Below are 27,445 nucleotides of genomic sequence, written 5' to 3' on the forward strand. Positions count from 1 at the left end.
TTTTTGCTGCGTTCTAACCGCCGGCGCTGCCGCTTGCATGGCCTTGGATTCCAGCTAGCCGCAAATGACTGGCATCCTTCTCTTCTCTCCTATCCCCACGGCATGAAAGTCCTCCTTACTGGTAGCAGTAGGGAATATCAAGCTGTCACGATGAAGAGCAAACACACGCAATTCCCAACTTCCCGTGAAGTAACCAGGGAGGGGACTGAACACCGCGCCGTCTTATCTAGCCCAAGTACACCTCAAGAGGACAAGGGAGGTAGCCGACCTCGCAGACGCGGCCTATTGAGTCGGCCCCACCCGCAGCAACTTCGTACGGCCCCCCTCCCCTTGGTGACGTAGATGCCTGCGCCTCACTTCCGGCCACGCCCTCACGAGCGCTCTGTTCCGGGCGTGGAAGCGCGGGCTTGGACTTAGACTGCGGTGGCGTTTCCTGGGCTGGCGGCGCTATAGTGGCGCGCCTCCGAATCTCGGGAAGCATGGATGGCACGTGTGAGGAGAGGCCTGCGGAGGATGGGAGCGACGAGGAAGACCCTGATTCCGCGGAAGTCCCCGCCCGGATCCGGGACACCCCGGAAGACATCGTGCTGGAAGCGCCGGCCAGCGGACTGGCGTTCCACCCGTCCCGCGACCTCCTGGCGACGGGGGACGTGGATGGGGACGTGTTCGTGTGAGTGCGGGATCGGGCAGGGGGGCTTGGGGGCTGCCCTGTCTGGAAGCTCCCTGGTAATGGAGTTGCTACGTGGAAGGAGAGAAAATTGCAAGGAGACCATGTTCCAAGACTCTTCCAGTTCGATTTGTTCAATAACATTTGGCTTTAAACAAGTTACCTCACAAATCTGTTCAACTAATTGAAAGGAGTGCAAAGTGGCTGAAATGTCGTGACCGAGCAAGGAGACTGCAGCAGGACAGGAGGACTCCAAGATACCATTATTTCCCACCAGAGTGTGACAGGCTCAACGGGGCCCTCTGCTTTGCTGCCTGATCCTCTTTAATTGATATTTCAGAAACACAAATCCGATATCACTCCCTTGACTAAAACCCTTTAATGGCGTACTTCTCCTCTTGGAATCAAGACGGAACTACTTAATTCAGTTTTCAAGGTCCTGACCATCTGGCCCTTTCGTGCTCTCCCCATTGCTTCTGTGCTCATTCATCCTGGCCTCTTTAATGTATCTTGAAGCCTTAGCTCCCTCGCATATGCTCTTCCTTCTGCCTGGAAAACTCTTTTCCTCTCACTTTCCCTTCCTACTGTCTCTCAGTTCTCAGCATCTCTTCCCTCTTTCTCCCTGCCCAGACTAATTAATTTATTAGATACTGCCATGGCAACAGGTCCTTTGCCTTCATAAAGTTTTCAATAGTAAGTAATCATACATCTGTTTGTGTAATTATTTAAATGCTTATCTTCTCCCTAAAGAAATGTTTTCAAACTTTTTTGACCTTGTTCCACAGTTAAAATGCTTTTTACATAAGTGTGATACGCTCTGATGTTTTCTGGTTTATTATTATGTAGTTTTGTGCACACACACACACGAATTCTGATTGCATTCATCCAGTCATCACTAATGGGTTATGACTGGAATTTGAAAAACACTGCACTGGAATGTAAGCTGTAGTCTATTGGCATACAGTGCCAGATACTTTGCGAGTCACCCTAGACCTCCACCTTTCTTACCTTCCCTCCTCCCGCTGCTTCAGTTCTTCAGAATCTGTCTCTCTCTCTGAAATTTAGCCCCTTCCCCACCCTCAGCCACCCCTTCTGGTGGGCTCCTAACATCTCCCCATGACCATTCAGAAGAGGTTTTTTCCCCCCATAGGATTCAATTCAGATTTCTGCTTGACTTAGATGGTCTCAAGCCCAGTTCAACCCATCTTTACAGATTCAGTCATACCACTCTTCTGCCACTTGAACCCTGTTCAATCCTTGACTTTTCCCTAGAAGTGACATCAACATTTGCCTCCAATATCTGCCCCTTATTCTCCACCAAGTGAACTCCCACTTATTCTTCAATAGCCAACTCACATCATTGCCTTAGCTAGCTTTCCAGGGCTTTCTCCTCTTCCCTGCCCAAGCATTCATTCAATCTATGAATGCTCATGTTTTTTTCTCTCATTGCTAAAGCAGTCTGAGGGTGGAAGTCCAAAATTGAGGCATTAGGAAGGTGATGTTTTCTTCCTGAAGACTGATGTTCTTTGGGTTTTCTGATACATGGCAATGCACATGGTGTTGTCTTCTCCTTTCTCTTCAAATCCTGTTGACTTTTGACTTCTTGCTTCCAATGGCTATGTGTCTAAATTACATTCTGCTTATAAAGGACTCCAGTAATAGGATTAAGACCCATCCTGATTGAGGTGGGCCACATCTTAAATGAAATAATCTCATTAAAAGGTTGTTCTTAACAGTGGGCTCACACCCACCAGAATGGATTGAGTTGAAGAATGTTTTTTCTGGGGTACATAGCTCCACACCACCACAGCTCATTAAATACATTTTTCATGCTGGGCATTACCATAGGCACTGGAACAGAGCAAACAATACGACTTCCTACCCTCTTGGAACTCACTGGCAATTAAATATTCATTCAACTTTTTTTGACGGTCTGCTCTGAGGCAGATACTGGGATACCCTCAGGACAAGTACTTGCCTCAAAGCTGCGGTAATAGGCTGGTGCCTCTCTGCCCCACCTCCATCTTCACTTTTTTTTAGCACGTGATCACAAAGTGATACAATTTTGGCTTTCTCTAGTCCCTTCAGGCCTGGAGCGCAAGAGCCCTGCCTTATTAAATTTTCTGTTTCCAACCTCTGGGCCTGGTCTTTCTTTAACAGTCATTCCTGGGCCTCCACAGTGGTCCAGATCCGATCTTTCCCCAGGCTGGCACTTTCAAGGATGGTGAAGAGGGGTGGGGTGGGGGTGAGATCACAAAGAGGTCCTAAGCAAATGTACTTTGGATTAAATTATACTGAGTAAAAGAAAGCTCACAGAAAATGGGAAAAAAAAAATGGGATGGTAAGTTCCTTGGGCTTAGAGGTGAGCAAGTAGGAACTAGGTAGGTAGAAGGTTGATCTGGTGGGTCTCTGCACTCCATGCATTCCAGGCAGGTTCTGGGGTCATTCATCCTCTTCTAACCTTTCCCCAGCTTTTCCTACTCCTGCCAAGAGGGTGAAACCAAGGAGCTCTGGTCCTCAGGCCACCACCTCAAGTCCTGCCGGGCAGTGGTCTTCTCTGAAGATGGGCAGAGTGAGTACTGGGGAAGGCAGCCAGAGGCATGGTGCTGGGAAGGGAGTAGTGGCAGCTCCATGACCTGCACACCTTTTCCTCCCAGAACTCATCACTGTCTCCAAGGACAAAGCCATCCATGTTCTAGATGTGGAGCAGGGCCGACTGGAAAGACGCATATCCAAGGCTCACAGGTAAGGGCAGCCAGCTCACAAGACAAGAGGTAGGGACTGGAAGGGTCCTACTGGGACAGAGATGTTCTGAGAAATTCTACATCTGTGTCTCCAGTGCCCCTATCAACAGTCTGCTGCTGGTGGATGAGAATGTTCTGGCCACTGGGGATGATACAGGTGGCATCCGGCTCTGGGATCAGCGGAAGGAGGGCCCCTTAATGGATATGCAGCAGCACGAGGAGTATATTGCTGACATGGCTCTGGACCCAGCCAAGAAGCTGCTGCTGACAGCCAGGTAGAACCTCAAAGCTGTCTCCCCTCCTCTTCTTGTGTTAAACATCACCCTCAAAGGGAGCTTCCAGCCAGGCCACGGTTTTCTCTCTACAGTGGAGATGGCTGCCTTGGTGTCTTCAACATCAAGCGACACCAGTTTGAGTTGCTGTCTGAGCCTCAGTCTGGGGATCTGACCTCTGTCACCCTCATGAAGGTATAGCTGGGTACAGTGGGATGGGAATGCTCTAGGGGCTTGGTCCAAGGTGGCCCCATGACATGATTTGCCCTATCTCTGTGCAGTATGGGAAGAAGGTAGCCTGTGGCTCCAGTGAAGGTACCATCTACCTCTTCAACTGGAATGGCTTTGGGGCTACAAGTGACCGCTTTGCCCTAAGAGCTGAGTCCATTGACTGCATGGTTCCAGTCACCGAGAGTCTGCTGTGCACTGGCTCCACTGATGGAGTCATCAGGTGAGGCAGCCAGGAGAGTCCTCAGGTCACAGGAAAGGCAGGCCCTGCCAGCAAGCCCCCAACACTCTTCTCTCCCTGCCTAGGGCTGTGAACATCCTGCCAAACCGAGTAGTGGGCAGTGTGGGCCAGCATGCTGGGGAGCCTGTGGAAGAGCTGGCCCTCTCCCACTGTGGCCGCTTCCTGGCTAGCAGTGGCCATGACCAGCGCCTCAAATTCTGGGACATGGCCCAGCTACGGGCTGTGGTGGTGGATGACTACCGTCGGCGCAAGAAGAAAGGAGGGCCCCTGCAGGCCCTGAGCAGCAAGGCCTGGAGCACAGATGACTTCTTTGCAGGGCTGAGGGAAGAAGGAGAGGACACCATGGCTGGGGAGGAAGAGGAGAGTGAAGAGGACAACGATTGAGGGATAAGCTTTATCTCAGGACAGGTCCTTACTCACTGGGCAAGAATCCTGCTTCCTGGGCAGGATCCCCAGAGAGACTATGAATTTGTGCAGCTCAGGAAGATACATAGAGACCCAGGACTCATGGCAGTGCAGTGGGAAAGCATCCTTGCCCTGCAGCAACTGCTCACTCTACCAGTGTGAGGAAGACAAGCCCTCAGCTGGGGCAAGACAGCACAGACACAGGTGTACACCAACCAGGGGTTTAATGTAAATACAACCAGCATAAGAAAACTCAAAACTGTATATAAACCAAAACCAGAAAGCCAAGTGGTAGGGGCAAAGGGCAGAACTTCTGACCTGTTGGCTCAACCAACCCCCAAATAAAAATGAACAAAGAAGATGAATAAAGAAAATAAAGATTTATGCCAAGTTGTGGGAAGAGGGGGGGTTGTGTCAGCAGGGCATAGCCAAGGAAAACCATGGGATCAGGCCAGACCCTGGGCTGGAAGAGGGAGGGCAGGTCCCTCACACAACTTAGCCAAACCTGAGCTGTCCCATGTGCTATGGGGCTCTGCCCCAGCAGGGAAGCTATGTCAGGCCTACAGCTTGGCCCATGTCCCTCCTCTTCTGGGAACAGATGGTGGCGCCCAGGCCTGCTGGGCTGGGAACTGACACAGGCTCTGCCTATATGTTGGGGAGGATGGGATCATTGCATAACTATGTTCCCTGCCTCTGCCCCAGGAGACCACAGGACGGTGACCACAGACTCACTCAGTGCCTCCAGCAGCCGTGCAGACACGGCATCCTTGGCTACCTCGTGCCCGTCCTGCCCATCTGGGGCCAGCACAACCCAGATAAGGCCACTGAAGGGCACTGGATGCCCAGGGATCACCACCTGGTACCAGAAGCGGTGCCAGCCAGCAGGGCCTGTGCCCAAGCACTTGGTAAGAAACACCGGGCTGCCCAGCTTCATCCTCTGGCACAGAAGCTGCAGGGCAGCCCGCGCCCCTTGGGGTCCTAGCTTGTCTCTGGCCAGGGCCAATCGACTTCCCTCGGGTTGTAGGCACCGGAGAGAGGGACCCTCGAGCTGCTGCCGGAGGCGCTGCTTCAGGTCAGGCTTGAGCCACTCCACAGCCACTTGCTCTCCACAGAGGCGTGACTGTCCTGCAGGACAAAGGCATAGATAACAAGGGCAGATCTGAGCCTTGGGCCCAACCCCCCAGCCCAGTTGAGCCCTTTGTAGTCACACAGCTCTGGATTTCATTTCTAGCCTTCTTATTTCCTAGTATTGTGACCTTGGATAAGTTAAATACCTTCTCCAGCTTCATTGTCTTTTTGTAAAGGGCTGATGAAGGCCTTGTCTACCTCATAACCATAATAGCTAACCTTTACAGTGCTTGCCATGAATCAGGAAATGTGCTAAGCACTGTCCATTATATTGCTGAATTCTCACAACAGTGTGAGGAAAACAGGTTTTATGGTGGATAAAAGGTAGGCTCAGTTGGACTGCCTTGGGCAAGATAATTTCTCAAACATTTCTAAAGAGGTGGGGGTTATGACTGTGTTTATCTGGCGTGTTGGATTAGTCAGGAGATAAGGCACGGGAAGTGTTAAGTTTATAAAATGGCACCACTGGAAATACAAAAGTCCTAAGTCAAATAAACTGTGGGGTCACAAGCTCACGCAGGTTTCACCATGAGAATTTTGTTGTGAGTGACCTTACCCGCTATACTGACATGTGAAAGTAAAACGCCCAGCAGAACGGGCTTGGCCCCAACCAGCCGCCCCGCGGTCTCCACCCCGTACCTTCTACCAGGGCCTTTTTGGCCATAGCTGCGGAGCGGTGAGAGCTGAATTTGAGCAGCGCAATTTGCACGGGCGCCGGCCCAGGGCTGGGCAGCAGCAGCGCCTCCTGCAGGCTGGGGCCCAGCGGCTGCAGCGCAAGCAGCAGCGCGCGGCGGCTCAGATCCGGCGGCAGCCCGTCCACGCTCAGCTCGCACTTCTCAGTGCTGCGGCACACGAGCAGCGGGCAGGAGGGCCGCAGCGGGTGGTTATGCAGCGTGGCGATGGCGGCCTGTGCACCGCGCCGCGAGCTGTAGCGGGCGTAGGCAAAGCCGCGGTTGAGGCCGCTGAAGGTCATCATCAGGCGAAACTCGTACAGGCGCCCCACGCGCTGGAACAGTGGAATCAGCTGGTGCTCGTACACATCCTGGGGCAGCCGCCCGATGAACACTTCTGACCCGGCCGGCGGCGGGCTGCCCACCCAGCCTGGGGGGAGGGGGCACTGTCATTCACTGTGACCGTTATAGGTTCGGGTCCGGGGATCCAGCGCGGGAGGAGACGATGTGAGCCAACATCCGTAAAATGGGTACAACACCCATACCTCGGGACCAGTGGCATAATTAGACTAATGAGCTAACTATGGGGCTAGCAAAGAGTAGGTGCATCTTAAGACTGACTCAGTTCCTCGAGAGGGCTGGGAAGTGAGGAGCTGTAGACAAGTTTCAGGCTTTTTCAGCTTTGGGGTAGAAATGCGGGTGGTTCGGAGATTCTAACTGTGGAGCCTCAAGGCAGGCTCCTCCCCCAAAAAGGTCTGGGTCGGGGCCGACCAGGCTCGGGTAGCCCGGTAGTCGTAGGGATGGGGCTACCGTACCTGGGGGTGGCCCGCCATACTTCCTCTGCCCGTTCACCTGCACCAGGCGGATGCCTGTCTCCCTGACCCATGCCTCCAGCGCCGCCTTGTTCTCTGGATTCACCCTCTCGCACCACAGCTGAGTGAGAAAGGGCAAGATGGAATGGCGGATAGCTAAGCCCGCCCCTACCTCGCTGAGGGGCTGGAGTCCCTATAGGGCCCTGCGGAGGTGGGGAGTAGCACCCCTTCGCGCCTGCCACTTACCTCACAATCCCGCTTGGACTGCATGACTCTCCCGCTGGCACTCCTGCACCCCCTTTATAACTTCCTTCCTCATCAGCCTCTGGAAGCTTCCTGGCCTCTCCACCCCCGTAAGTTCTCATTGGCTCTGGATACGACCCCGCCTCCGAAGGGAGTGGACGTACACACCGCACGTGCGCCGCGGGCCTTCGGACTCTCAGGTGAAAGCTGGAAACTCTAGTAGGTGAGTCTGCAGGCTGCCTCACCTAAGAAATGGCCGACAAACCGGCACGGGGTGGACGCTGGAGGCAAGAACCTCTGGGGCACCCTTCAGCCTGAGAAAGAGCCAGAAGGGCTTTCTCCCTATTTTCTAGCGCTCAGGTGGCCGGAATGAAAGCCCAGGCCCTGACGGGGGAAGCAGGGCTAGGTATTAGTGACACAGGCAGGCTTCAGTGGTTGAGGCATTTTATTGGACGGTTGCTGATTGCTTTTGGGGCCCTGTAGAGGTAGCCAAGGAGCACAGGCTGGAGAAAGCCCCCAAGGCCTTGGATGGAAAATGGTGTACCACCTGGCCGTTTTGCCAGTGATTATCGCCCCCCACCCCCACCCCCCAATCAATGTAATAAAATGTCTCTGCTCTGACCACTCTTCTGGTTTTCCTGCGGAAGAGAAATACACAAAGCTGTTGAAATACACATGCAGAGTTTTGTCTTAGCCTCAAGTACTGCCAGTCCTATATTGTTCTGATGGTTTCCTCAGTTCAACAGATGCAGAGGGGCTGGTTTGTCCTCCTTTTGATTTCCTCCACGAGGTCTTCTCTTCGTATGTCCACCTGTTCAGGATGGTGGGAGGGGGAAGGTGGTATGAACATCTTCCACCCCTCTGCTCCCTGAGTGCCCACTCCTTCCTCTAGTCATCAGACTTGGCTCAGCTGGAGGCAGGAACCCAATCAAACACCCCAGGGTAGACAGTGTCTCTTGGGTTAGCCAAAGTCACGGTGTATGCGGGGATGGAGAGCATACCCTTCCATGACCACAGTAACAGATGCCATTTATTGAGCATGTACTGTGTGTTAATTCCTTAAGCACTTTATGAGTGGGTTCTTTTGTTCAGGTCTTGATTGGGCATGGGGCTACTGACATCAAATACATTCTCTCTCCCTTGGGCTGCCTTCCTGCCCTCTCACCTCTTCCCTGCTCGCTACTGAACGGAGCTTGATGACTCCATCTTTGAGCTCCTGCTCGCCGATGATGGCCACCAGTGGGATGCCCGCCTCCTCGCAGTATTGCAACTGGTTCAGTAACTTTGGGTTCTTCTTGTAAAGCATCTCAGCCTGGGACCAGAGCAAGGGACCAGAGCAGAAGATGAAGGCTGACTTCTGTTGTCCTTGGGGCAACCACCTGGAGGCCCAAGCTGGCACCTTTCTCTCAGCTCCACCCCAAGAAGTCACAGTAATGGCAAGTGTTACTGTGGATGAGCTTTTGTTTAGTCCTAAGTTTGCTGCCACCCTGGGGATTTGCCTCCTGTACCTTGATTCCAGCATCCCACAGCTCTGAGATGAGCTTCAGTCTCTCCTCTAGCAGCTTCTTCTGCGCAGATGCCACAAGCACCTGTGTCCCTGTGGTACGTACCTTCTCCTCTGAAGCCTGAGGAAGGGGAAGATAAGAGAGAGCTTCAAGAAGCCAACAGAGCAGGATCTAGTCAAGATTCTGAGCCCAATTCAGTATACCCCAGGGCAGGGGCCCAGTCTTCTCATCTAGCAACTGGGCATAAAGTAGCTCTTAGAAAATATAAGAAATGAACTGATTGGTTTGTACATATGTCTTACTAAAATAAATAACATAGGGCAAGGGTAGTTTATTTACAGTAACTTCAAGCTCATCTCCAACTAGTATTTCAAGGTCCAGAAGAACATTCACATAGAAACAACACTATGAGCCCACCCCAGGAAATCAAGTGTACCTGGCAGTTCTAGTTTCCACTTAAGGTCTTTCCAGTCAACAGGCTATGCCTCTTATACCTCAGCCACAAGTTACAACTCAGGGTGTGTGTGTTTTGGGGTGGGGGGTGGGCACATGTAATATAAAGCTGCTACTGCTCCTCTTTTTTCTGGAAAAATATTTTCACAGTTCTTAAAACATAAGATGCCTACTGGAACAGTGACCTCAGTTGGGAAACACAGGTGGTTTCCACCCTAGAGAGGAGGGATGGAGCAGTGGGACGGTTATTGCCAGAGGATTCTCAGAGGATGAAATCCAACCAGCCAGTTAAGAGCAACAGCTTCAAAGGAAGCAATACATGACCCAAGGCAGCCATCTGAGGGGTCCCAGGGCCTGACAGGTGCTTCTCAGAGACAATGTTACAGAGGGATTTGAAATCAGACTGCCTGGATCCAAATTCTGACTCTGCCATGTCCAAGTTTCACCACCTTCAGCAAATTATATAATCTATGATGCCTCCATTTCATTGTTTGAAAACTGCAAATAGTAAAAGTAGCTACATTCAGAAGGCTGTTTTAAGAATTACATTATATTATGCATGAAAAGCACTGAGCACAGTACCTGGCATATGCCAGTAAAATGTTAACTACTCTATATCATGATAAAGAAGATCTGGGTCTTATGTCTATCAGCCTAGACTCCTGACAGCCTTGAGGTAAGAAGGGGTCCAGAGTAAAATATTTTGTGGAGAAAGACTAACAGAGCCATAAAGCTGGCCTGCACTGAGGTGGGGTGACCCACCCTGAGAACCCGTGAAGGACAATGACCATCTTTTCTCCACTTCTTTGCCGAGAATCTCCTTCACCAAAGAAGCACCACTTTCCCCCTTGGAGATCAAAGAAGACAGCTGCCACCTGCTCAGACTATCTTCTGTCCACAGGACTTACCTCCAGCCTCTGTTCCACGATGGAAAAGATCCGCTCTACCCCAATGCTGAGCCCCACGCATGGCACCTTGCGCCCTTTGGGGTCGAACATGCCCACTAACCCATCGTAGCGCCCACCAGCAGCCACACTGCCCACACCTAAGGGCTCTTCCCCTGGCTGGGAAGGGGTCTGTAGCAGCACTGCCTCATAGATCACTCCAGTATAGTAGTCCAGGCCTCGAGCAAGGCTCAGGTCAAAGGATATCTGTAGGGACAAGGACAGGGTCAGTACAAGATGAAGGCCAGGGACCTGAAGCCCCAGAGCTCAGTGAGGGGCAGTGTCCCATCCTCAACTTGACTCACCTTTCCAGCAATGCCAAACAGGGTCAGGTACTCAAATAGCAGCTTCAGGTCTCCCAGGCCCTCTAAAGCCTGCTTGCTCTGGGACAGTTTAGGATCCTGGAGCAGCTGTTCCACCAGGGACACCCCACCTGGGGAGAAAGATTTGTGAGCCAGACTGAGTGACAAGGAGAAGTGGAAGGTAGGGGTTCTACCTTTTTGCCTGGACTCTACCTGCATGTGCACACACAGACACACACACGCACACACAGACACACACATACACACACACACAGGGAGAGTTTCAACTTTAGTCTTGAGGTCAGTGGGACAGCCGCTGAGGGAGGCTGGGTTCTGCTGCTCACCATGCTGCTGGACATAGTCTCCAATGCGGTCAGCTACCTCGGGTGCAAGGCCCTTCTCTCCCACCATCTCATTCTTCACTTCCTCCCAGGACACCTGGCAGACAGACACCAGTCAGGGACCCCTGTCCAGCTTTCCCACAACACATCAAGTATGAGTCTTCTTGGGGAGCAGTTTTGGAACAGAAACTGTCATTTGACATATATCTGCGGCTGATCTTCCTCCAATGGGCCCAGGGGTAGGCACCTCTCTCAAACTTGTTTTCCACTTCCCCAAGCAAGGTGGAATCTGGGAAAAGAGGAGTCAGCTGTCTGGGTCGTTACCTTGTCCAGTTTGTCCACTGAGGAGCAGATGGTGCGAAACTTGCTATCAGGAACACCACAGATGGCAAACATCCCATCTAGGATGCGCCGATCATTCACCTGCAGAGACCCATCGCACAGTGAGGAGGGAATCTCTTTCCTTTACATGACCCTCAATAGTCTTGGTCACTTGAGCTACTGGTTCCTCTGCACAAGGAACTTCTCCTGTGAGAGGCCAGGCCCAACCTTACCCTCCCAGCCCCATTCAGCTCTGACCTTGACCAGGAAGTCTCCTAGCTGAAGTGAACTCAGGATCTCACACATAATCTTCAGGCACTCTGCATCAGGGATCATGGGGTCAAATTGCCCAGCAATGTCAAAATCCTGCAGGGAGAAACGTAGTTAGAGGTTTTCAGGGGTTCAACTTTCTTAAGGGGGGACTCCTGGGAGCTCTGACCTCTCTCTGTGCAGGCCTGTTTGCATTTAAGCACAGACGTTCTCCTTTATTACCTGTGACCGATCATCAGGGTAGAGGAAAACCCTGGCATTTTGGGGCCTCTTGCCAATCCTGGTTTCCTTTCCATCTAGACTACTCCTTCATTATCTAATTCATTTACTTCCTCCTCAATTCCTCCTACTGCTATGGGGCAATTATCTGGTCTTAGCCTTAGCTCTGCTGTCAATCTGGATGATTTAATACCTCAAATCCAATTTCCCCACTCTCTGCTACACTGTGGTTTAATACATACAGCACTGGATCAAGAGTTCTAGTCCCAACTTTGCCTTTCTTATCCCTATGATCTCTTCACCTTACTGAGTCTCAAGTTTACTCATGTATAAAATCTGGATAATAATCCCTGCCCTGCCCACAGGAATGCTGTGAAATCTATATGAGAACACCAAAGAAACCAAGGGTAATCATTATCTGGGGCAACCAGTTTACTCAAGGCACCATGAATACTTAAATAGATTCTACTGGCTTGAAGGAAGGCCTAAGGTACCCATTCTGCCCCACAGTTTCCCAACACTCACACATTGGTAGAATTCTCGATATCGGCCACGGGTCATGGCTGGGTTATCCCGCCGATATACCTTTGCTATGTGGTAGCGTTTAATGTTGGTCAGTTTATTCATTGCCAAATATCGAGCAAAAGGAACCTGATGACAAAGGGTTAAGGATAAAGACCCTCTTATCACAACCAGTCTAGAAGCCGATTATCACCACCAATAGAAACTGGGTTCTAACCCCTCCTTGTGCTAGTTAAACTACCACCCCTAAGATTAACAGCCTTTCTGAATATCAGAAAGAATCAACTTTGCCACCTCAAAGAGCAGTTGAAGTCTCAAACAAGATGAAGGCTCCATTCTCTTTGGTACTGTCTCCCCTGGACTATGCTGATCATGGGTAGGGGCTGGGCAGATTGGCCCGGGAGAAGAGAGAGGACCCCATCTGGGATGTCTAATCAAATAGTTCTCTGTCATAGTTTAGAAATAAGGAAAATGTGTTATTGGACAATTAAGGAGAAATCTGTTCACTGGACAGGGCCGGGGAGAAGTATTCTGGACTTAGGAGATTGTGTGTAGAGTTAGAACTGGGCCAGGACATAAAGCTGTCTCATTCAGGTTCCGAAAGATTTCTAAGGCCATGTTCTGTTTATCCAAAGTCTCACTCCTGGTTTAGGAAATAATTCCCCTGATTGCCAAAGGCCTCCTATTTGATCCTACCCATGTCTACCTGTCCCCAAACTTGAGGCCAGAAATGGCTTTAGCCCAGTGAGGGTCAATCCATTCAAAGTGTCAAGAGCCCAGGATTAGAAAAGATACAGTGAGGTCATAGCGAAGGGACAGCAGTTCCCCACCCTGGTCCTTCAGATCATAGATAAGCTTGGAGTCTTCGCCATACTTTCCTGTCAGTGTTTCCTGGAGACAACATAAAGAAATGTGGTCATGATGATAAATGTAACAGTTTAAAAGTTAAGTTTTGAAAATAAAAACTCACCACTCTAACACGACTGATTTCAAGTTGTCTACATTTCCCTCTGCTCTCTATCCCAATGTTTATGTATTTGATATAATAATAATCAAAAGGAATCATCAATTTTGTGTTAATTTGCTACTTATCACACTTTCATTTTGTGACAGAATTGATTTATTATTTTTAAAAGCTGCAAAATATTCCATTAAGAAGAAGCTCCATACTTACTTCCTCCCTAGTGTTATTCTGTTAGCTGTTTAGGTTATTCTTAATGTTTTTTGTTTTCCATAAATGTCAATGAAGATATTTGGATACAGAGCTTTTCTTTTTTTTGAGTATTTTTCTTGTGGATCAATTCCTAGGAATGGGTTATTAGATCAGCAAGCCTAAGATCTGAACAATGTAAAAAGCCAAAACTGAAAATGTTTTAAGGGTGTTACAGTAGGCATTGTCCTCTGATGTCTTCAACAAGGGGATAACATAGCTTACCTACCAGATTGGCAAAGATTAAACAGGCTGAAAATTCCCAGTGTGTAGAAACTGAAACACTCATACACTGATTGGTAAAAGTGCAAATGGATACAACCTTTTGATCCAGCAGTTCCATTTCTATGAATTTACCCTGCAGATATATCCCTACCAGTACCAGACATTGTTCTAAGCACTGAGTGTCTACCAGTGAACAAGACAAAGGTGATCCATGCCCTTGATGATATTTTATACTGGTGAGGAGAGGCAATACATTAATTCAAGGATACAAATTAACAGATAATTTCAGAGAGTGATAGCTGCTGTAAAGGAAATAAAACAGGTTGACGTGATAGAGACAAGGGCAACTTTAGACAAGGTACTGGAGAGGATTTTCTGAGGAATGGCATTTTAGCTGAGATCTGAAATTAAAATCTGCAATCTTTAGGTTAGTTTAATCTGGAATTAAAGTCAGGAAATGGGGGTTTAAGAAGAGGGAAGAGCAAGTAAAAAGGTCTGTTCCAGGAATAGAAAGAAGATCAGAGTAGCACAGTGGACAAAGGGAAGAACAGTATGAGATGAGGTGGGAAAGATATGCAGTAGCCAAGTCACGTGGAGCTAGATTTTATTTTAATTGCAATGGGAGTCACTGGCTTTTAAGGAGGGAGTGATGCAATCTAATTCTTAACAGCATAGAATTCACTATAGACAGGAGCCACTCCTAAAAGGGTTTCCTTTGGGAAGCCACTGGCCACTACAACCACAGTAAATAAAAGGCAGAGCCTCTTCCCCCAGGCCAGTCCCATCTCTCTTCGTTCTGGAGAAAATGCCAGTCTTTGTCCACATAAGGAGGGGAGTCTTTGGGTTTTCCCCCTCTTGTCATTCTCCTACCATGCAGTTTCTCCTCGCCCATCCCTCACCTTTAGTTCAAACACGGGTGTATCAATTACTTCTGCTCCATGGCGCTTGAAGCAGCTGATAATTACATCAAACACCTTCTCCCGAACTGCCATCTGCCGGGGACTGTAGTCTCTTGTGCCCTGGGAGTCAAAATCAGCCAAAGAACCAAAGAAGGGATTGAAAAACAAAGGAAGAACAATAAATTCTGGAAATATAAAAGGATGACCTCAACAATAAGGAAAGCAGATCCTGCCTCAGGCTTATATTCTCCTACAGGCCACTGAGTTGTAAAACAGTGCATATAATGCCCTGTTAATTACCACATTCATTTGCCACCACATTTCTGAATTCCATTCCCTTTTTGGCTTGATTCTGTTTTCTAGAATTCTTAGGACTTTCTTTTCTCTGAGTAGTTTCTCTAAAAACTCTCTTTTTGGGACAACAGATCATTTCTCTGCAGGCAGGCTCATAACCAACTCAAACTCATGTGATTAAATTCTAAATCTTGTAACTTTTCTTTCCCAACATAACTTTTTTCCTAAATCCTAATTAATATAATTGTTCTCTAATTTGTTTCTGACAGCCCTCTGACATAGGTGGGGCAGATACATTTTATATATGAATTACAAGATTTTGGGAAGTTAAGTCATTACTTAAGGTCACTCAGTAAGTCTGGGGCAGTCAGGACTAGGAGGACCCTGTTCTACCTCTAGGTCATTCCGGGCTCTTACAACCTGCCTTAGTGGTTCTCAAACTTTTTGGTCTCTGGACCCTTTTACACTTTTAAAATTTATTAAGAACCCCCAAATGGCTTATCCCTATCAAGATTTACTGTATTAGAAATTAAAACTGCAAAGACTTAAAAATACTTATTAATTAACTTAAAAAAGAATAAATCCATTACATGTTAAATAAATAACAATTAAAGAAAATATAACTATTTTCCAAACAAAAAAAAATCAGTGAGAAGAGCGGCATTGATTTACATTTTTTACAAATCCTTAACATCAGGCTTATTAAAAGACAGCTGGATTCTCATATATGCTTTTTGCATTCAATCTATTGCAATATGTTGTTCTAGCTGAAGTTTATAAAGCCTCACACAGCTATGTAGTTGTAAAAGGAAGGAATATTTCAATGAACTTTTCAGCTAACTGTGTATATTTTTCTTTGCTTACACCAAAATTCTTGGTGTAGTTTCTTATCATACTATCTTGGATAGTTTCTTATCATACTATCTTATATAGTTTCAGATTCACAATGTGGAATCTGAAACTACATCAATAAATTTTTAACACTGTTACATTAAAATCCATTAGTCTATCTTTGAATGGATCTTTTACCCATGCACGATTTTATAACACACTGGTCATCTGGAAAATACTGGCCAGTTGTGTAGAGCTCCTAAATGTTGATACATTTCATCACACAATATCAGAAAAACCCTATTTATTAATATCACCACAGCTCTCATTAGGAAAGGCTTTAAGTTTTGGGGAGCTGTCAAACTCACAGTGGAAGATATACATTTTCTAAAATTCTACTTTCAATTGAAAGCTTGAATTTTATCACTAGCAACAAATACTGTCAGATGTTTTCCTTGAGGTGATAAGGCTAACTCCATTCAGTTTTGTGAAAATGTCTGCCAGGTACCCAATTCTGAAAAATCATACTTTGTCGGTCAGTTGTTCTTTCAAATAAAAAAAGGTATTCTGTGAAAAAAAGCAGCTAGTTCAGCTTGCAATTCACACAATGGTACAAGTGCTTTTTCTAATTTGGAACACAGCAGAAGCATTTTATATGTACCTCCCATTTTGTTATACAGAATATTAAAAGGAAGTGTACTCAAGGGTGGAGATCAATAAAATTATTTTTTCACCACTTTTTCAAGGACATTTTAAGTGAAACTGAATTTTTTTTTTTTACTACAAAACCATGGCAGTAAAGAATATAACATCTACCAGTACAGTTTAGTGCTATTGCATTGATGCAGACTAACGCACCAGCAGTTTTACCCACCAGTGCTTTTGCACCTTCAACACAAATATCAACACAGTGAAAAAGGGAAATAACATCTGAGTATTATTATGAAAATAGTTTTGATCTTGAAGACCCCTTGAAAGTCTTGTCCCCATGATCCTGAGTTGTTAATATAGATCACATGTTAAGAAATGTTTCAACAAACTAAAGTGGATTTCAACTGCCCAGTATAATCTCACTGTCTTTTAATATTATTTTTTGGAAATTTACAAACACACATTACAGAGACTAGTACAATGGACCACTATGTTACCATTACCCAGGTTCAACAACCATCAACTTCTGCATTTCATCTAAGCCCCCATTTTTTTTTCTGGAGTATTTTAAAATAAATCCCAGATTTCATATCATTTAACCCATAAATACTTCAATATGATTCTCTAATACATAAGGACTTAAAAAAAAACAAAACACTACAATACTTTAGTTATAGCTAACAAAATTAACAGCAATTCCTTAATACTATCTAATACCCAAGCCATGTTCAAAAATATCTGTTTATGGGTGGCTTGTTTGAATCAGATTCTAAATAAGTCCATGCTGTGTTTGCTTAATATGTCTCTTACGTCTATTTAATCTGCAAGTTTCCTTTCATTTCCTTTTTTTTAAATATCATTATTTGTTGAGGAAATTGGGCTATTTGTCCTAAAGAATTTCTCACATTTGGCTACCAATATCCTCAAAAAAGTCTTTAACATGTTCCTCTATCTCCCATATTTCCTGTAAACCAGTAGTTAGATCCAAAGGCCTGATTATTCCGGTTCAGTTTCTCTTGGCAAGAATACTTCATAGGTGGTGCTATGTACTTCTTATTGCATCACAATAGGAGGAACACACTATTTGGCTGTCCTAATTTCAGTGATGTTAAGATTGATCATTGGGTTCAGGTGAGGCTAGCCTGATCTATCATAAATTCCCCATTAAGTTTTTCTGCCTAATAGTTTGAGTTTGAGTAATCATTGATGATCACTCTTTTGGGATTTTACACTGTCTCTTTAGCCTTTGAAAATGACTGGTGTGTAGAAAGGAGCAGTTCAATGAACTTAGGAGCCCAATGAGTTAACCTTAAAAGGTGACATTTCAACACAAAGACATCAACACAACACCTCTCCCTATTCCTTAAGAATTCAAGTTCACATATATTCATTGAATATCTTGTCTCAGCCTATCAGGGTAAACAAACCACATGAATAACTATAACTCAGTGCAATAACAGAGATGTGTTTGAAGAGCCAAAGGAATCCGGATAAAGGAGTAGATGGTTCTGTTTATAGAACTTACAAAGCATGGCATTTGAACTGAAACCCTGGAGAGTGAGTCAGGAATGTCCAATCTCATTCCACTCTACTCTCCCTCTCTATTTGGTTCCGGTCAAAAAGGTCTTCTTCAAGTTCCTGGAAATACCAAAGTTCTTTCTTGCTTCAAGATTTCCATACTGCACCTGCATCTATCTGCCTCACACTCTTCCCTTGGCTACCTCCTACTCATCCTTTAAAGCAGTTAGTATACCACTTCCTCAGTGAGGCTTTCTCAGATTCCCCAATTCTTCCTTGTTTTTTCTTAGAGTATCCTTGTTAATTTATTTTTATCACTCATCACAATTTGTCATTATATATCCACGTATGGGATCACTTGTCTCCTTCAGTAGAATGTAAGCTTCATGAGGGCAGAATATATTGTTCATCATAGTATACTCTGTGCTTTGTACAGTGCTAGGCACATAGTAAGCAGTTAGTAAATATCTGCTGAATGAAAAAAAAAGGAGTAGAAGCAGCAAGCAGACTCTCCTGAGCATCCAGCTGGCCTAGTTTCATCATTTAGTACCATCCCAGAACGACCCAGATAGAGCCCCGTCCAGCCCAGTGCCCAGAGCAACTGTTTTTCCTCTGCAGTATCCCAGATCCTTCTCAACGACCTGGTTCAGGGAAGCAGACATACGCGAAACTTGTGGTTGGGACTGAGGACCCCATTAGAGACTTCCTAAAGGAATGATATTTACCTTAGGGGTTTTGAGCACAAACTTCTGTTTTCCTTCATCAGGGCCCAGCTGTGCCCTCAGTTTCAGGAGTTTTGCCACCTCCTCTTCTATCTGCAGAGGGAAAGGAAGCGCTGGGCTATCCTCCCCTCCCTTCCCCGCCATTCATTCAATATCCCTCCCTTATCAGGACCTCTTCCTAGACCCAGCTCTCTATTCCTAGGCCTAGCTTTGCTTCTCTTGGGAACTTTCCCGGTCTCCTCTCCACCCAGCCCTACCTCCTCCCTGTCAGCCCGGTCCCTTCCCCCATATCCCTTCTCTGCAGTCCACCTCGGCTCCCTGTCTTCTCCGGCCTTTCCTTCGCCCCTTCCCAGAACGCTCCGGCCCCTGCCGCCCGGGACGCACCTGCTCGGCGCTGGCCTTTTGCTGCTTGAGAACCCGCACGCGGTCTCCTTGAAGTCGCACCAACTCCTCCAGCGCCGAACGTTCTGCCATCCCCGATGTTAATCGGAGCCTTCTGCCAACTGGACCTGCCGCAACCGCCGCCGCTGCCGCGGGAGCTTCAGTCCGGGATGACTTCCGGCTACCGAGTCGCAGGCCAGCAAGTCAAGAGAGTCTCCGCGGAGCCTAACACCCACTTTCCGGTTCCTACCGGAAGTGTCGAAGCTGTCTACTAAGGGAGCCTGACAGGTGCCAAACTCTGCATTCGGAAGTCGTGAGGGCTGGAGTATCTTCTTTTTCTCCAGTGCTCCGGCTTTGCCTCTACAGCACTCTGCGCTTTCTGGGGTTCGGCCTTTTGGCTTCCGTCTGGGAAATGCTCCAGTTTGGACCCCTACGCAGGAGGGCCTGGGTTGCGCTGCTCAGCCAGCTCCTGCGGCCGCCCCGTCCCGCCTGTACCGGGGCGGTACGCTGTCATAGCCAGGTGAGCCGGACTGAAGTAACTCCGATCTGTCGGGGCAGGGCCTCCTGGTCTGAAAGCATGGACTCGTGGCCTGTACTTTAGTACTATTACAATCAGTTTTTAATCATTATATACCGGTAGTGAATGAGCGGTTTACATGCTTTGTCGTTTAATCCTCAGAACAATCTTGAGAGGTAGGAATTATTATTTCCATTTTACAGAATCCGAGATTGCAAGGTTAAATAACTTACTAATGGATGCATAGTAACGGAGTTTTTAAACATAGGTCCACAATTCCTTATCTGAAAATCTTAGAGCCAGATGTTTTTCGAAATTCAGGATTTTTCATATGTTAGAAAAGGAAAAGGATGATGCCCAGTGGGATCTAGACAGCATCTATTAGTCAAACACAATAATATTAAGCAAAATGTATGAATATTCCCACTAAGGGAGATAACCAAAGACCATAAATAGACTTATGTGACTTCAGTTCACATTAGAATTTACTTCAAAATGAGTTCAGAGAACATTTTCAGTTTTCAGAGATCTTTGGATTTTGCTGTTGCTGACGAGGGATTGTGGAATGAACTGCCATCCTTTGGGGGAGAGAATCTGCCAAATTATGGAATTACCACATCCTTTATTGCTAGAAGGGCATACAGCTTTCTGGCAATTAATAAAGTCACTGATTCTATTTTGCTTTTCTTCTGAAAGACCTTACTGTATTCCAAGCAGATGCTTTGTGCTATCGTGAACAACAGGGTTCAGATCTTTTGTTAATAATTCTTGGTCATAGCGTCCTACTAGTCTGGGTTTTTTTTTTAGTTTAGTCAGAAAATCCATTCCTGTTTATTCCTCAGGCTTGTTCTGTGTCCTTCGGTCTGGTTCTCTTCTATCTTCAAGTTACATTTTCCCTATCTCCAAGACTTATGACCAGAGTTACCTTATTAAAAATTCTTATTTTTGCTGTTTGAGTGGAAACTGAAAACTGGAGAAGGTCATACCCCTAGGCAGTTGGTGTTAATAGTGGTGGGTTGTTTTGTGCCTTCATTGTTCTCAGGTACTTTTCAGACATTTAAAAACTCCAAATACAGTGAGGATTCTTGTGTGATGAAGACCTGACCTCATGTATTTTACAAGTATATTGTAGATGCAACATGGATTCTTGGGAGTGAGGACTGAGACTGAGATAGATAAAATGGTGCTCAAGCTTCCTGTTGCTTAGGACCAAAAGTGTTTGCAGGTTGGTGGTCCACTGAGCCAGAGATGTCCTAGTTTTGGCCAGTGTCCAAGGGAGTCATCTCACATTTCTTCTTCTGTCAGGTTGCAGAGGCAGTGTTAACATCCCAACTGAAGCCACATCAAGAGAAATCAAATTTTATTATCAAGACCCCAAAGGTAATGCCCTTTGTCCCACCCATCCCTAATAAGTGCCTTGGAGAACTGCCCTTTTCCTGCTCTTCTCTCTCCCTGACCTCTTTTAATGTTTTTTTTTTTTTTTTTTAATCATCATTTTATTGAGATATATTCACATACCACGCAGTCATACAAAACAAATTGTACTTTCGATTGTTTACAGTACCATTACATAGTTGTACATTCATCACCTAAATCAATCCCTGACACCTTCATTAGCACACACACAAAAATAACAAGAATAATAATTAGAGTGAAAAAGAGCAATTGAAGTAAAAAAGAACACTAGGTACCTTTGTCTGTTTGTTTGCTTCCCCTACTTTTCTACACATCGATCCATAAACTAGACAAAGTGGAGTTTGGTCCTTATGGCATTCCCAATCCCACTGTCACCCCTCATAAGCTACATTTTTATACAACTGTCTTCGAGATTCATGGGTTCTGGGTTGTAGTTTAATAGTTTCAGGTATCCACCACCAGCTACCCCAATTCTTTAGAACCTAAAAAAGGTTGTCTAAAGTGTGCGTAAGAGTGCCCACCAGAGTGATCTCTCGGCTCGTTTTGGAATCTCTCTGCCACTGAAGCTTATTTCATTTCCTTTCACATCCCCCTTTTGGTCAAGAAGATGTTCTCCATCCCACGATGCCGGGTCTACATTCCTCCCCGGGAGTTAATGTTTTTTTTATTTTAAAAATTAAGTGGGAGTTTATTTCACTCACATAACAAATCTAGAGGGTCTCAAGATTGTCTCACAGCCCAATAAAGTCAAAACCTGGGGTTGTAGGTATTTCCCTCATTGTTGCAAGATAGTAGCCAGAGCTCCAAACATCACATCCTCAATGTGAATAAAACTGGAAAGAAGGAAGAGGGACAGATGGGATAAAAGGGGAGGAAGCCTTCTTTATAGAGGAAAATCATTTCCAGAAGGCCCCCAGCAGTCTCCCTTTTTTACCAGTGCCTTAGAATAGGTCACATAGTTACCCCTAGTTACAGTGGAGGAAATGTCGTTTTTACACATTGAAATTTTTAGAAAATTTTCTTTACTATTTTTGAGATACTGGATGGGGCTCAGAGTCATTTGAACTCAAGAGATTTTGAGAGAACTCAAGGGATATATAGTTAAATTATAGCTATTGTTTAACTGTTTGCCTTAAATGGAATTTAAAAAATTTTTTCCTTCACTATGACTGCTTTTGGTTCTCAGGGCACCAGAGATCTTAGTCCCCAGCAGATGGTTGTGAGGGAGAAAATTCTTGACATGGTTGTCAGCTGTTTCAGACGTCATGGAGGAAAGAGATTGGATACCCCAGCATTTGAGCTGAAGGTAAGGGGAGAAAAAAAGAATGACTAGAATCCCATTTCTTCACCTGCCTTCAGTGTCCCAAAGGGCTTCTGGTCTGTGTTCTGGAGTCCTCCTTGGAACTGTGGCTCTTCCTTCTGTTTGACCCCTGCAGGAAATGCTCACTGAGAAGTATGGAGAGGACTCTTTACTCATCTATGATCTGAAGGATCAGGGTGGAGAGCTGTTGTCCCTTCGCTATGATCTTACTGTATCCTTCTGAGTTCTGGAGGCTGACTTATCTCTTTCCAAACCCACAGAGCTTTCTCTGACAAAAGGGAGGAGAGTGACTCTGAGATCCTTTAGGCCCACTGGAGATCTACTCCCAGTTTCTTCCAGAAGGCAATTCTGTGAGCAGAACCTGGCCTGGAGTGCTTTTATTTATCTTTAATGTGCATTAGAATCCTTTGGGGGAGCTTGCAGTAACACAGTTCCTGGCCCTCAGCCCCAGAGATTCTTACTTCTGTAGCTGGATTGGGGCTGGCAATTTGCATTTTAAACAGTTATTGTGAATAATTAAGATGCAGGTTGTCTCATGCGGAGTGCTTTTATTTATCTTTAATGTGCATTAGAATCCTTTGGGGGAGCTTGCAGTAACACAGTTCCTGGCCCTCAGCCCCAGAGATTCTTACTTCTGTAGCTGGATTGGGGCTGGCAATTTGCATTTTAAACAGTTATTGTGAATAATTAAGATGCAGGTTGTCTCATGCTTACATGTTCAGAAAGCATGGTTTAGAAGTTGTAGGCAAATCCAGGTTCTGAAGCTTGACCGGGTTGAGAATTGATCTGAATAGGGTAATGGGAAATGACCCAGACCTGAAATTCTTGGGTTATTTCTGTGTCTGCCCTTGCTTTCTGCTGAACTTTCAGTTTGGCTAGGTAGGATTCCTTCATTTGACATTATATAACAAGTGGCAAGCACTGCTAGGCCTTGGAAAACATGACTGAAAAGGTCCTTGTTCTTATCTTAACGGATAAGATTGAATTTTTAGAGGCCCAGTCCTCCCTTATGTCTATGCACTAGGCCTAAGCTTTGGATGCAGTATGCTTCCTCCTTAACCTCTTATGTGAGGTCCCTTTTGCTCGATATCTGGCCATGAATAAAGTGAAGCAGATGAAGCGCTACCATGTTGGAAAGGTGTGGCGGAGGGAGAGCCCAACCATAGTCCAAGGCCGCTACAGGGAGTTTTGCCAGTGTGTAAGTGACCTGTTGGGGACAGCACAGTTTGATAGTTCTGGGCCATGTTCTGGAAACTTACAGATCACTGAATTTTTTTTTTTTTTTCTTTTTCCTCGCTGTAGGATTTTGACATTGCAGGTCAATTTGACCCTATGATCCCTGATGCAGAGTGTTTGAAGATCATGTGTGAAATCCTAAGTGGGTTGCAGCTGGGGAACTTTCTCATTAAGGTGAGGTCAAGACTGAGGACTAAGGGGGAGAAGTCTGGATTTGGCCTGATGCTGTGTATGCTAGACGACCCAGCCTTTAATCCTGCAGCTCCAGGACTTTCTCAGTACAGCTGTTGCATTTCTTATATACTCTTCCTGTGAAATTTCCTTTCCATCCTCTTTATGAGTCAGGAAAATAGGGACTGTCATTATTTTGAGGGAAAGGGCATTGATGGGCACTTGAGTTACTTACATTGAATTCACAGGTCAATGACCGGCGGATTGTGGATGGAATGTTTGCTGTCTGTGGTGTTCCTGAAAACAAGTTCCGTGCCATCTGCTCCTCAATGGACAAATTAGACAAGGTAACAAAGAAGACATGCTTCAGTAGACCCCATTTGGGTTTGTGCCCTACCCTCAAATCTATATTGCTAGAGAAAAATAAGGAGATGTGGGCTAGATGTGAGCTATTTCTGGGAGGGGGATATCCTGAAGCATGATCTGAGTTCTACTCTGCAGTGGACACTATGACTGGATTTTCTAAGTTGCCTCTGACTTTGCTGAAAGAAATATCTGCTACTTACTACATATATACTAAATGAAAGGGAGATGTCCTTTTCCAGTTAGAGTAAGTGGGATCATGGGCTAATGCTTGGGTGTTTATGCAGATATCTTGGAAAGAGGTGAGACACGAGATGGTGGCAAAGAAGGGCCTGGCTTCTGAGGTGGCTGATCGAATTGGGGACTACATCCAATGTCATGGTAAGAACTAGGGTTTTCAGAGCTGTGTGGTAGAACCAAGGTGAGGATGACATGTGTATAACTTATACCTATGAAATTGCTCCTCTCTGGAGATGGTACTAAGCTCCAGAGCCTGGCCTGAATTTAATTCCCCTTTTACTTATTGTAAACACTTTGTATCTTCAGAAGGCAAAGGTAGAGGCAGAAGAGGAGAGTCTGGTCGTATGAGATGAGGATCTTCTTTTTTTAAAGAAAATGAGGAGGACTGGCTGGAGCACATTAGAGACAGTTTGGATGAAACTTATCTGGGTAAAAAACACAGGCCTTATTTCTACCCACATGCCTCCCTAGGTGGGGTGTCTCTGGTAGAACAGTTGTTCCAGGATTCCAGACTGTCCCAGAGCAAGCAAGCATTAGAGGGCCTGGGGGATCTGAAGCTGCTTTTTGAATACGTGACTCTATTTGGAATTGCTGAGAAGGTAAACTGAATTGGGAGTATTCCCCCTGCTGAACTCTGGAGCTCTCAGTGTTCTGTCTGGGACTGACTGTAGCCTTATCTCCACAGATCTCCTTTGATCTAAGCCTGGCTCGGGGCCTAGACTACTATACAGGAGTGATCTATGAAGCAGTGCTGCTGGAGACCCCAGCTCAGGCTGGGGAAAAGTCTCTGAGCATGGGCAGTGTGGCTGCTGGTGGCCGTTACGATGGGCTGGTGGGCATGTTCAACCCCAAGGGCCACAAGGTGCCATGTGTAGGGCTCAGTATTGGGGTAGAGCGGATCTTTGCCATTGTGGAGCAGAGAATGAAGGTAGGCCTTAAGTATGGGGTGGGGTTTGGGGCCTAAAAACCCTCATGTTACCTGAAGGTCTAGTGGGACTGTTTTTCTGATGATTCTTTTCATCTTTTGGAGTTACTGGTATAAAGGACATTTTTCTTAGTTTTACTATCTTCTCTCTCTTTATCAGGCATTTGGTGAGACGGTACGGACCACAGAGACCCAAGTATTTGTGGCCACACCACAGAAGAACTTTCTTCAAGAACGATTGAAGTTAATTGCAGAGCTATGGGATGCTGGGATTAAGGTATGGGAGAGCTGATATCCAAGCCATTTGGGTATGTATGGAATTTGGATTCCAGGCCCATTTCTACCTTAATACCTAGGGTGGAACTGAAGACCTTTTTAGTCTTCACTAGAGTGGCTTCTTAGGGTAGGAGGGCCAGCCACTTACTTGTTGCTTCCTTAGAAATACCTACTCCTAAGGTTTGTGTGCTGTGGTCACTTGTAAGACCCCTACTCTTTCTTGACCCTTTTCAGGCTGAACTGCTGTATAAGAACAACCCTAAACTACTAACCCAGCTGCACTACTGTGAGAGCATGGGCATTCCGCTGGTGGTCATTATTGGTGAGCAAGAACTGAAGGAAGGGGTCATCAAGCTCCGCTTAGTGGCCAGCAGGGAGGAGGTGAGTGAAGGCAGACAGAAATAGAAGGGACCAAGTGTTACTACTTTTCCAAAATTCTTTAAGAAATAAATCTTTTGGCTGAAGAAATATCTCCAAAGTTAATAGGGATGGAGATGAATGAAGACTGCACTCTAAGCAACCACTGCACCAATGAATATAGGCTGGGTAGGCAGAAGAAGGACAGATGAAATCTGAATGGATACTTTGAGACTAATAACCAAATAGATATAGATCCAGTGCTTGAATTTGAATCTCTTTAATCTTGAGGGCATATATTCTCTAGATCAGCCTGAAATCCACACTACTCCCTACTGGTTTCCTAAGTAGTGGGAGCAGATGCAGAGTAAAATGAATCTGGAAAAACAGTGGCTAAGGAGCTGGTATTACTTTCCGGTTTGTCATATGAGGGTTCTTTTATATTTCAGGTGGCCATTAAACGGGAAAATCTTGTGGCTGAAATTCAGAAGCGACTATCTGAATCTTGATCTTTGCTTGACTGCCATCTGCTGCTCTTTGTAGAAAAGGTTTCATCTACAAATGAGTTCCTGATAGACTTCACAACTGCCAGCCAGGATGAATGACAAGTTCCTTCTGCCTCCTCCATCATTCCTGGGTACAGAACTGTAGAAGGCCCTGAGGACTCCTGGGTCCTGTGGCTTCAAACTACTAGTGTGAGCAGCTATTCTGCATGTGAACAACTGGCTGGTATGTGAGAGACATGCTGTGGCTGCAGAGGTAGATGGCAGATTTGAAGTGCCACCAAATGCCACCAAGATGTGCTGAGATGGTTGCTTTGAGCAGGGCATGAGAGAGAGACACCGCAGACTGAGTGGATACTATGCCATTGAGATTTTAGCCTTCCAGTGTGTGGAAGAATTTGTCCACAATCAGTCTGGAGAATTTGTCCACAATCAGCCAATGGCTTGGTCTAGGGAGTTTGTGGGAGACAGCAAGGTGGGGCAATGGATACTCTCATTTGAGATCAGAGATGCTATCTCAAGGGCATGGCCATGTCCAGATTGATCTGGCATCTCTCTAGCTGATCCACTGTTAACAATAGGAAGTGTCGGGCTGCTTAATGACCTTGAATGTTGAACTTAATAGGTGACTTGACAAGATTGGGGTCTGATCTTTTGTAATTTTTATTTCTTATGCCACAATCACTGCTGTGACTATTCCATGCCCTGACATGGAGGTGGCTATTCTAGAAGTGATTGGGACAATATGTTAAATAAAATATTAAATATAGTAGTTTGGGTGATTTGTTATAAAGGGATTGGTTTGCAGAGGCCGTAGAGAACACTTGAGTATACACTGGAGAATTCTAATTGTGAACTGGGTTGGAGTAACTTCCCTGGGGTGATGCTTATGTATTCACTGAAGAGAGCAGCCACAGTTCCCACCCCCACCCCACATCCCCAACATAACTTGAACATTAAGTCTAGTCGTTAAAAACCAACATACAGTAAACCATCTGCCAGAGTGCTTCATCCTAAAAACAAGACTGATAAACTGGTCTTCCCAAGACCAATCATATTAATTAAATTGTGCCCTACAGATTGGATAACTATAATGTTCCC

General features: G+C 46.1%; 4 protein-coding genes across 11 annotated transcripts; 2 read left to right on the forward strand and 2 right to left on the reverse strand.

Moving 5' to 3' along the window:
• Positions 1-371: 371 nt before the first annotated feature.
• Positions 372-13,271, forward strand: WDR55 (WD repeat domain 55). 3 transcript variants are annotated; one of them, XR_005211422.1, is made up of 8 exons: positions 372-670; positions 3,139-3,239; positions 3,325-3,412; positions 3,507-3,686; positions 3,779-3,878; positions 3,965-4,134; positions 4,218-5,462; positions 5,582-13,271. XR_005211422.1 is itself a non-coding variant. In XM_037801698.1 (7 exons), the coding sequence occupies exons 1-7, from the start codon at positions 480-482 to the stop codon at positions 4,534-4,536; spliced, it is 1,149 nt and encodes a 382-aa protein (XP_037657626.1). In that variant the 5' UTR covers positions 372-479; the 3' UTR covers positions 4,537-13,271. The 3 variants fall into 3 exon arrangements, 1 of the variants encoding a protein (XP_037657626.1); XR_005211421.1 differs by having other exon boundaries at positions 7,491-13,271; XM_037801698.1 differs by having other exon boundaries at positions 4,218-13,271.
• On the reverse strand, positions 4,780-7,698 carry DND1 (DND microRNA-mediated repression inhibitor 1). Of its 2 annotated transcripts, none has more exons than XM_037801703.1 (4): positions 7,415-7,698; positions 7,209-7,289; positions 6,325-6,786; positions 4,780-5,682 (listed from the first exon to the last, which is right to left on the reverse strand). In XM_037801703.1, exons 2-4 carry the CDS (start codon positions 7,240-7,242, stop codon positions 5,225-5,227), a joined length of 954 nt encoding a protein of 317 aa, XP_037657631.1. In that variant the 5' UTR covers positions 7,243-7,289; positions 7,415-7,698; the 3' UTR covers positions 4,780-5,224. The 2 variants fall into 2 exon arrangements, with proteins under 2 accessions (XP_037657631.1, XP_037657629.1); XM_037801701.1 differs by having other exon boundaries at positions 7,172-7,289.
• Positions 7,839-19,202, reverse strand: HARS1 (histidyl-tRNA synthetase 1). Its single transcript, XM_037801684.1, has 13 exons — positions 19,023-19,202; positions 18,642-18,731; positions 14,623-14,742; positions 13,084-13,179; positions 12,292-12,417; positions 11,536-11,643; positions 11,281-11,379; positions 10,960-11,053; positions 10,619-10,746; positions 10,278-10,520; positions 8,920-9,036; positions 8,577-8,723; positions 7,839-8,222 (listed from the first exon to the last, which is right to left on the reverse strand). Exons 1-13 carry the CDS (start codon positions 19,110-19,112, stop codon positions 8,151-8,153), a joined length of 1,530 nt encoding a protein of 509 aa, XP_037657612.1. The 5' UTR covers positions 19,113-19,202; the 3' UTR covers positions 7,839-8,150.
• An 80-nt stretch (positions 19,203-19,282) lies between these two features.
• Positions 19,283-27,113, forward strand: HARS2 (histidyl-tRNA synthetase 2, mitochondrial). 5 transcript variants are annotated; one of them, XM_037801685.1, is made up of 13 exons: positions 19,283-19,539; positions 20,842-20,916; positions 22,139-22,258; positions 22,389-22,484; positions 23,346-23,471; positions 23,576-23,683; positions 23,929-24,027; positions 24,331-24,424; positions 24,755-24,882; positions 24,969-25,211; positions 25,369-25,485; positions 25,719-25,865; positions 26,291-27,113. In XM_037801685.1, the coding sequence occupies exons 1-13, from the start codon at positions 19,432-19,434 to the stop codon at positions 26,348-26,350; spliced, it is 1,521 nt and encodes a 506-aa protein (XP_037657613.1). In that variant the 5' UTR covers positions 19,283-19,431; the 3' UTR covers positions 26,351-27,113. The 5 variants fall into 5 exon arrangements, with proteins under 5 accessions (XP_037657613.1, XP_037657614.1, XP_037657616.1 ...); XM_037801686.1 differs by having other exon boundaries at positions 25,719-25,806; XM_037801687.1 differs by lacking the exon at positions 19,283-19,539 and adding an exon at positions 20,359-20,761.
• The last annotated feature ends 332 nt before the right edge of the window (positions 27,114-27,445 follow it).

Source organism: Choloepus didactylus, chromosome 13 (assembly GCF_015220235.1).
Source record: "Choloepus didactylus isolate mChoDid1 chromosome 13, mChoDid1.pri, whole genome shotgun sequence".
In the NCBI taxonomy this organism is placed as follows: Eukaryota; Metazoa; Chordata; class Mammalia; order Pilosa; family Megalonychidae; genus Choloepus; species Choloepus didactylus.

Coding starts and splice junctions, on each gene's coding strand:
- WDR55 (XM_037801698.1), top strand. CDS start 480: ATGGATGGCACGTGTGAGGAGAGGCCTGCGGAGGATGGGAGCGACGAG. Junction 671..3,138: donor GTGGATGGGGACGTGTTCGT/GTGAGTGCGGGA, acceptor ACCTTTCCCCAG/CTTTTCCTACTCCTGCCAAG. Junction 4,135..4,217: donor TCCACTGATGGAGTCATCAG/GTGAGGCAGCCA, acceptor CTCCCTGCCTAG/GGCTGTGAACATCCTGCCAA.
- DND1 (XM_037801701.1), bottom strand. CDS start 7,438: ATGCAGTCCAAGCGGGATTGTGAG. Junction 6,787..7,171: donor GTATGGCGGGCCACCCCCAG/GTACGGTAGCCC, acceptor CCCTCCCCCCAG/GCTGGGTGGGCAGCCCGCCG. Junction 5,683..6,324: donor CAAAAAGGCCCTGGTAGAAG/GTACGGGGTGGA, acceptor TTTGTCCTGCAG/GACAGTCACGCCTCTGTGGA.
- HARS1 (XM_037801684.1), bottom strand. CDS start 19,112: ATGGCAGAACGTTCGGCGCTGGAGGAGTTGGTGCGACTTCAAGGAGAC. Junction 14,743..18,641: donor TTGTGCTCAAAACCCCTAAG/GTAAATATCATT, acceptor TTTGACTCCCAG/GGCACAAGAGACTACAGTCC. Junction 13,180..14,622: donor CACCCGTGTTTGAACTAAAG/GTGAGGGATGGG, acceptor TGTTGTCTCCAG/GAAACACTGACAGGAAAGTA.
- HARS2 (XM_037801685.1), top strand. CDS start 19,432: ATGCTCCAGTTTGGACCCCTACGCAGGAGGGCCTGGGTTGCGCTGCTC. Junction 19,540..20,841: donor CGGTACGCTGTCATAGCCAG/GTGAGCCGGACT, acceptor TTCTTCTGTCAG/GTTGCAGAGGCAGTGTTAAC. Junction 20,917..22,138: donor TTATTATCAAGACCCCAAAG/GTAATGCCCTTT, acceptor TTTGGTTCTCAG/GGCACCAGAGATCTTAGTCC.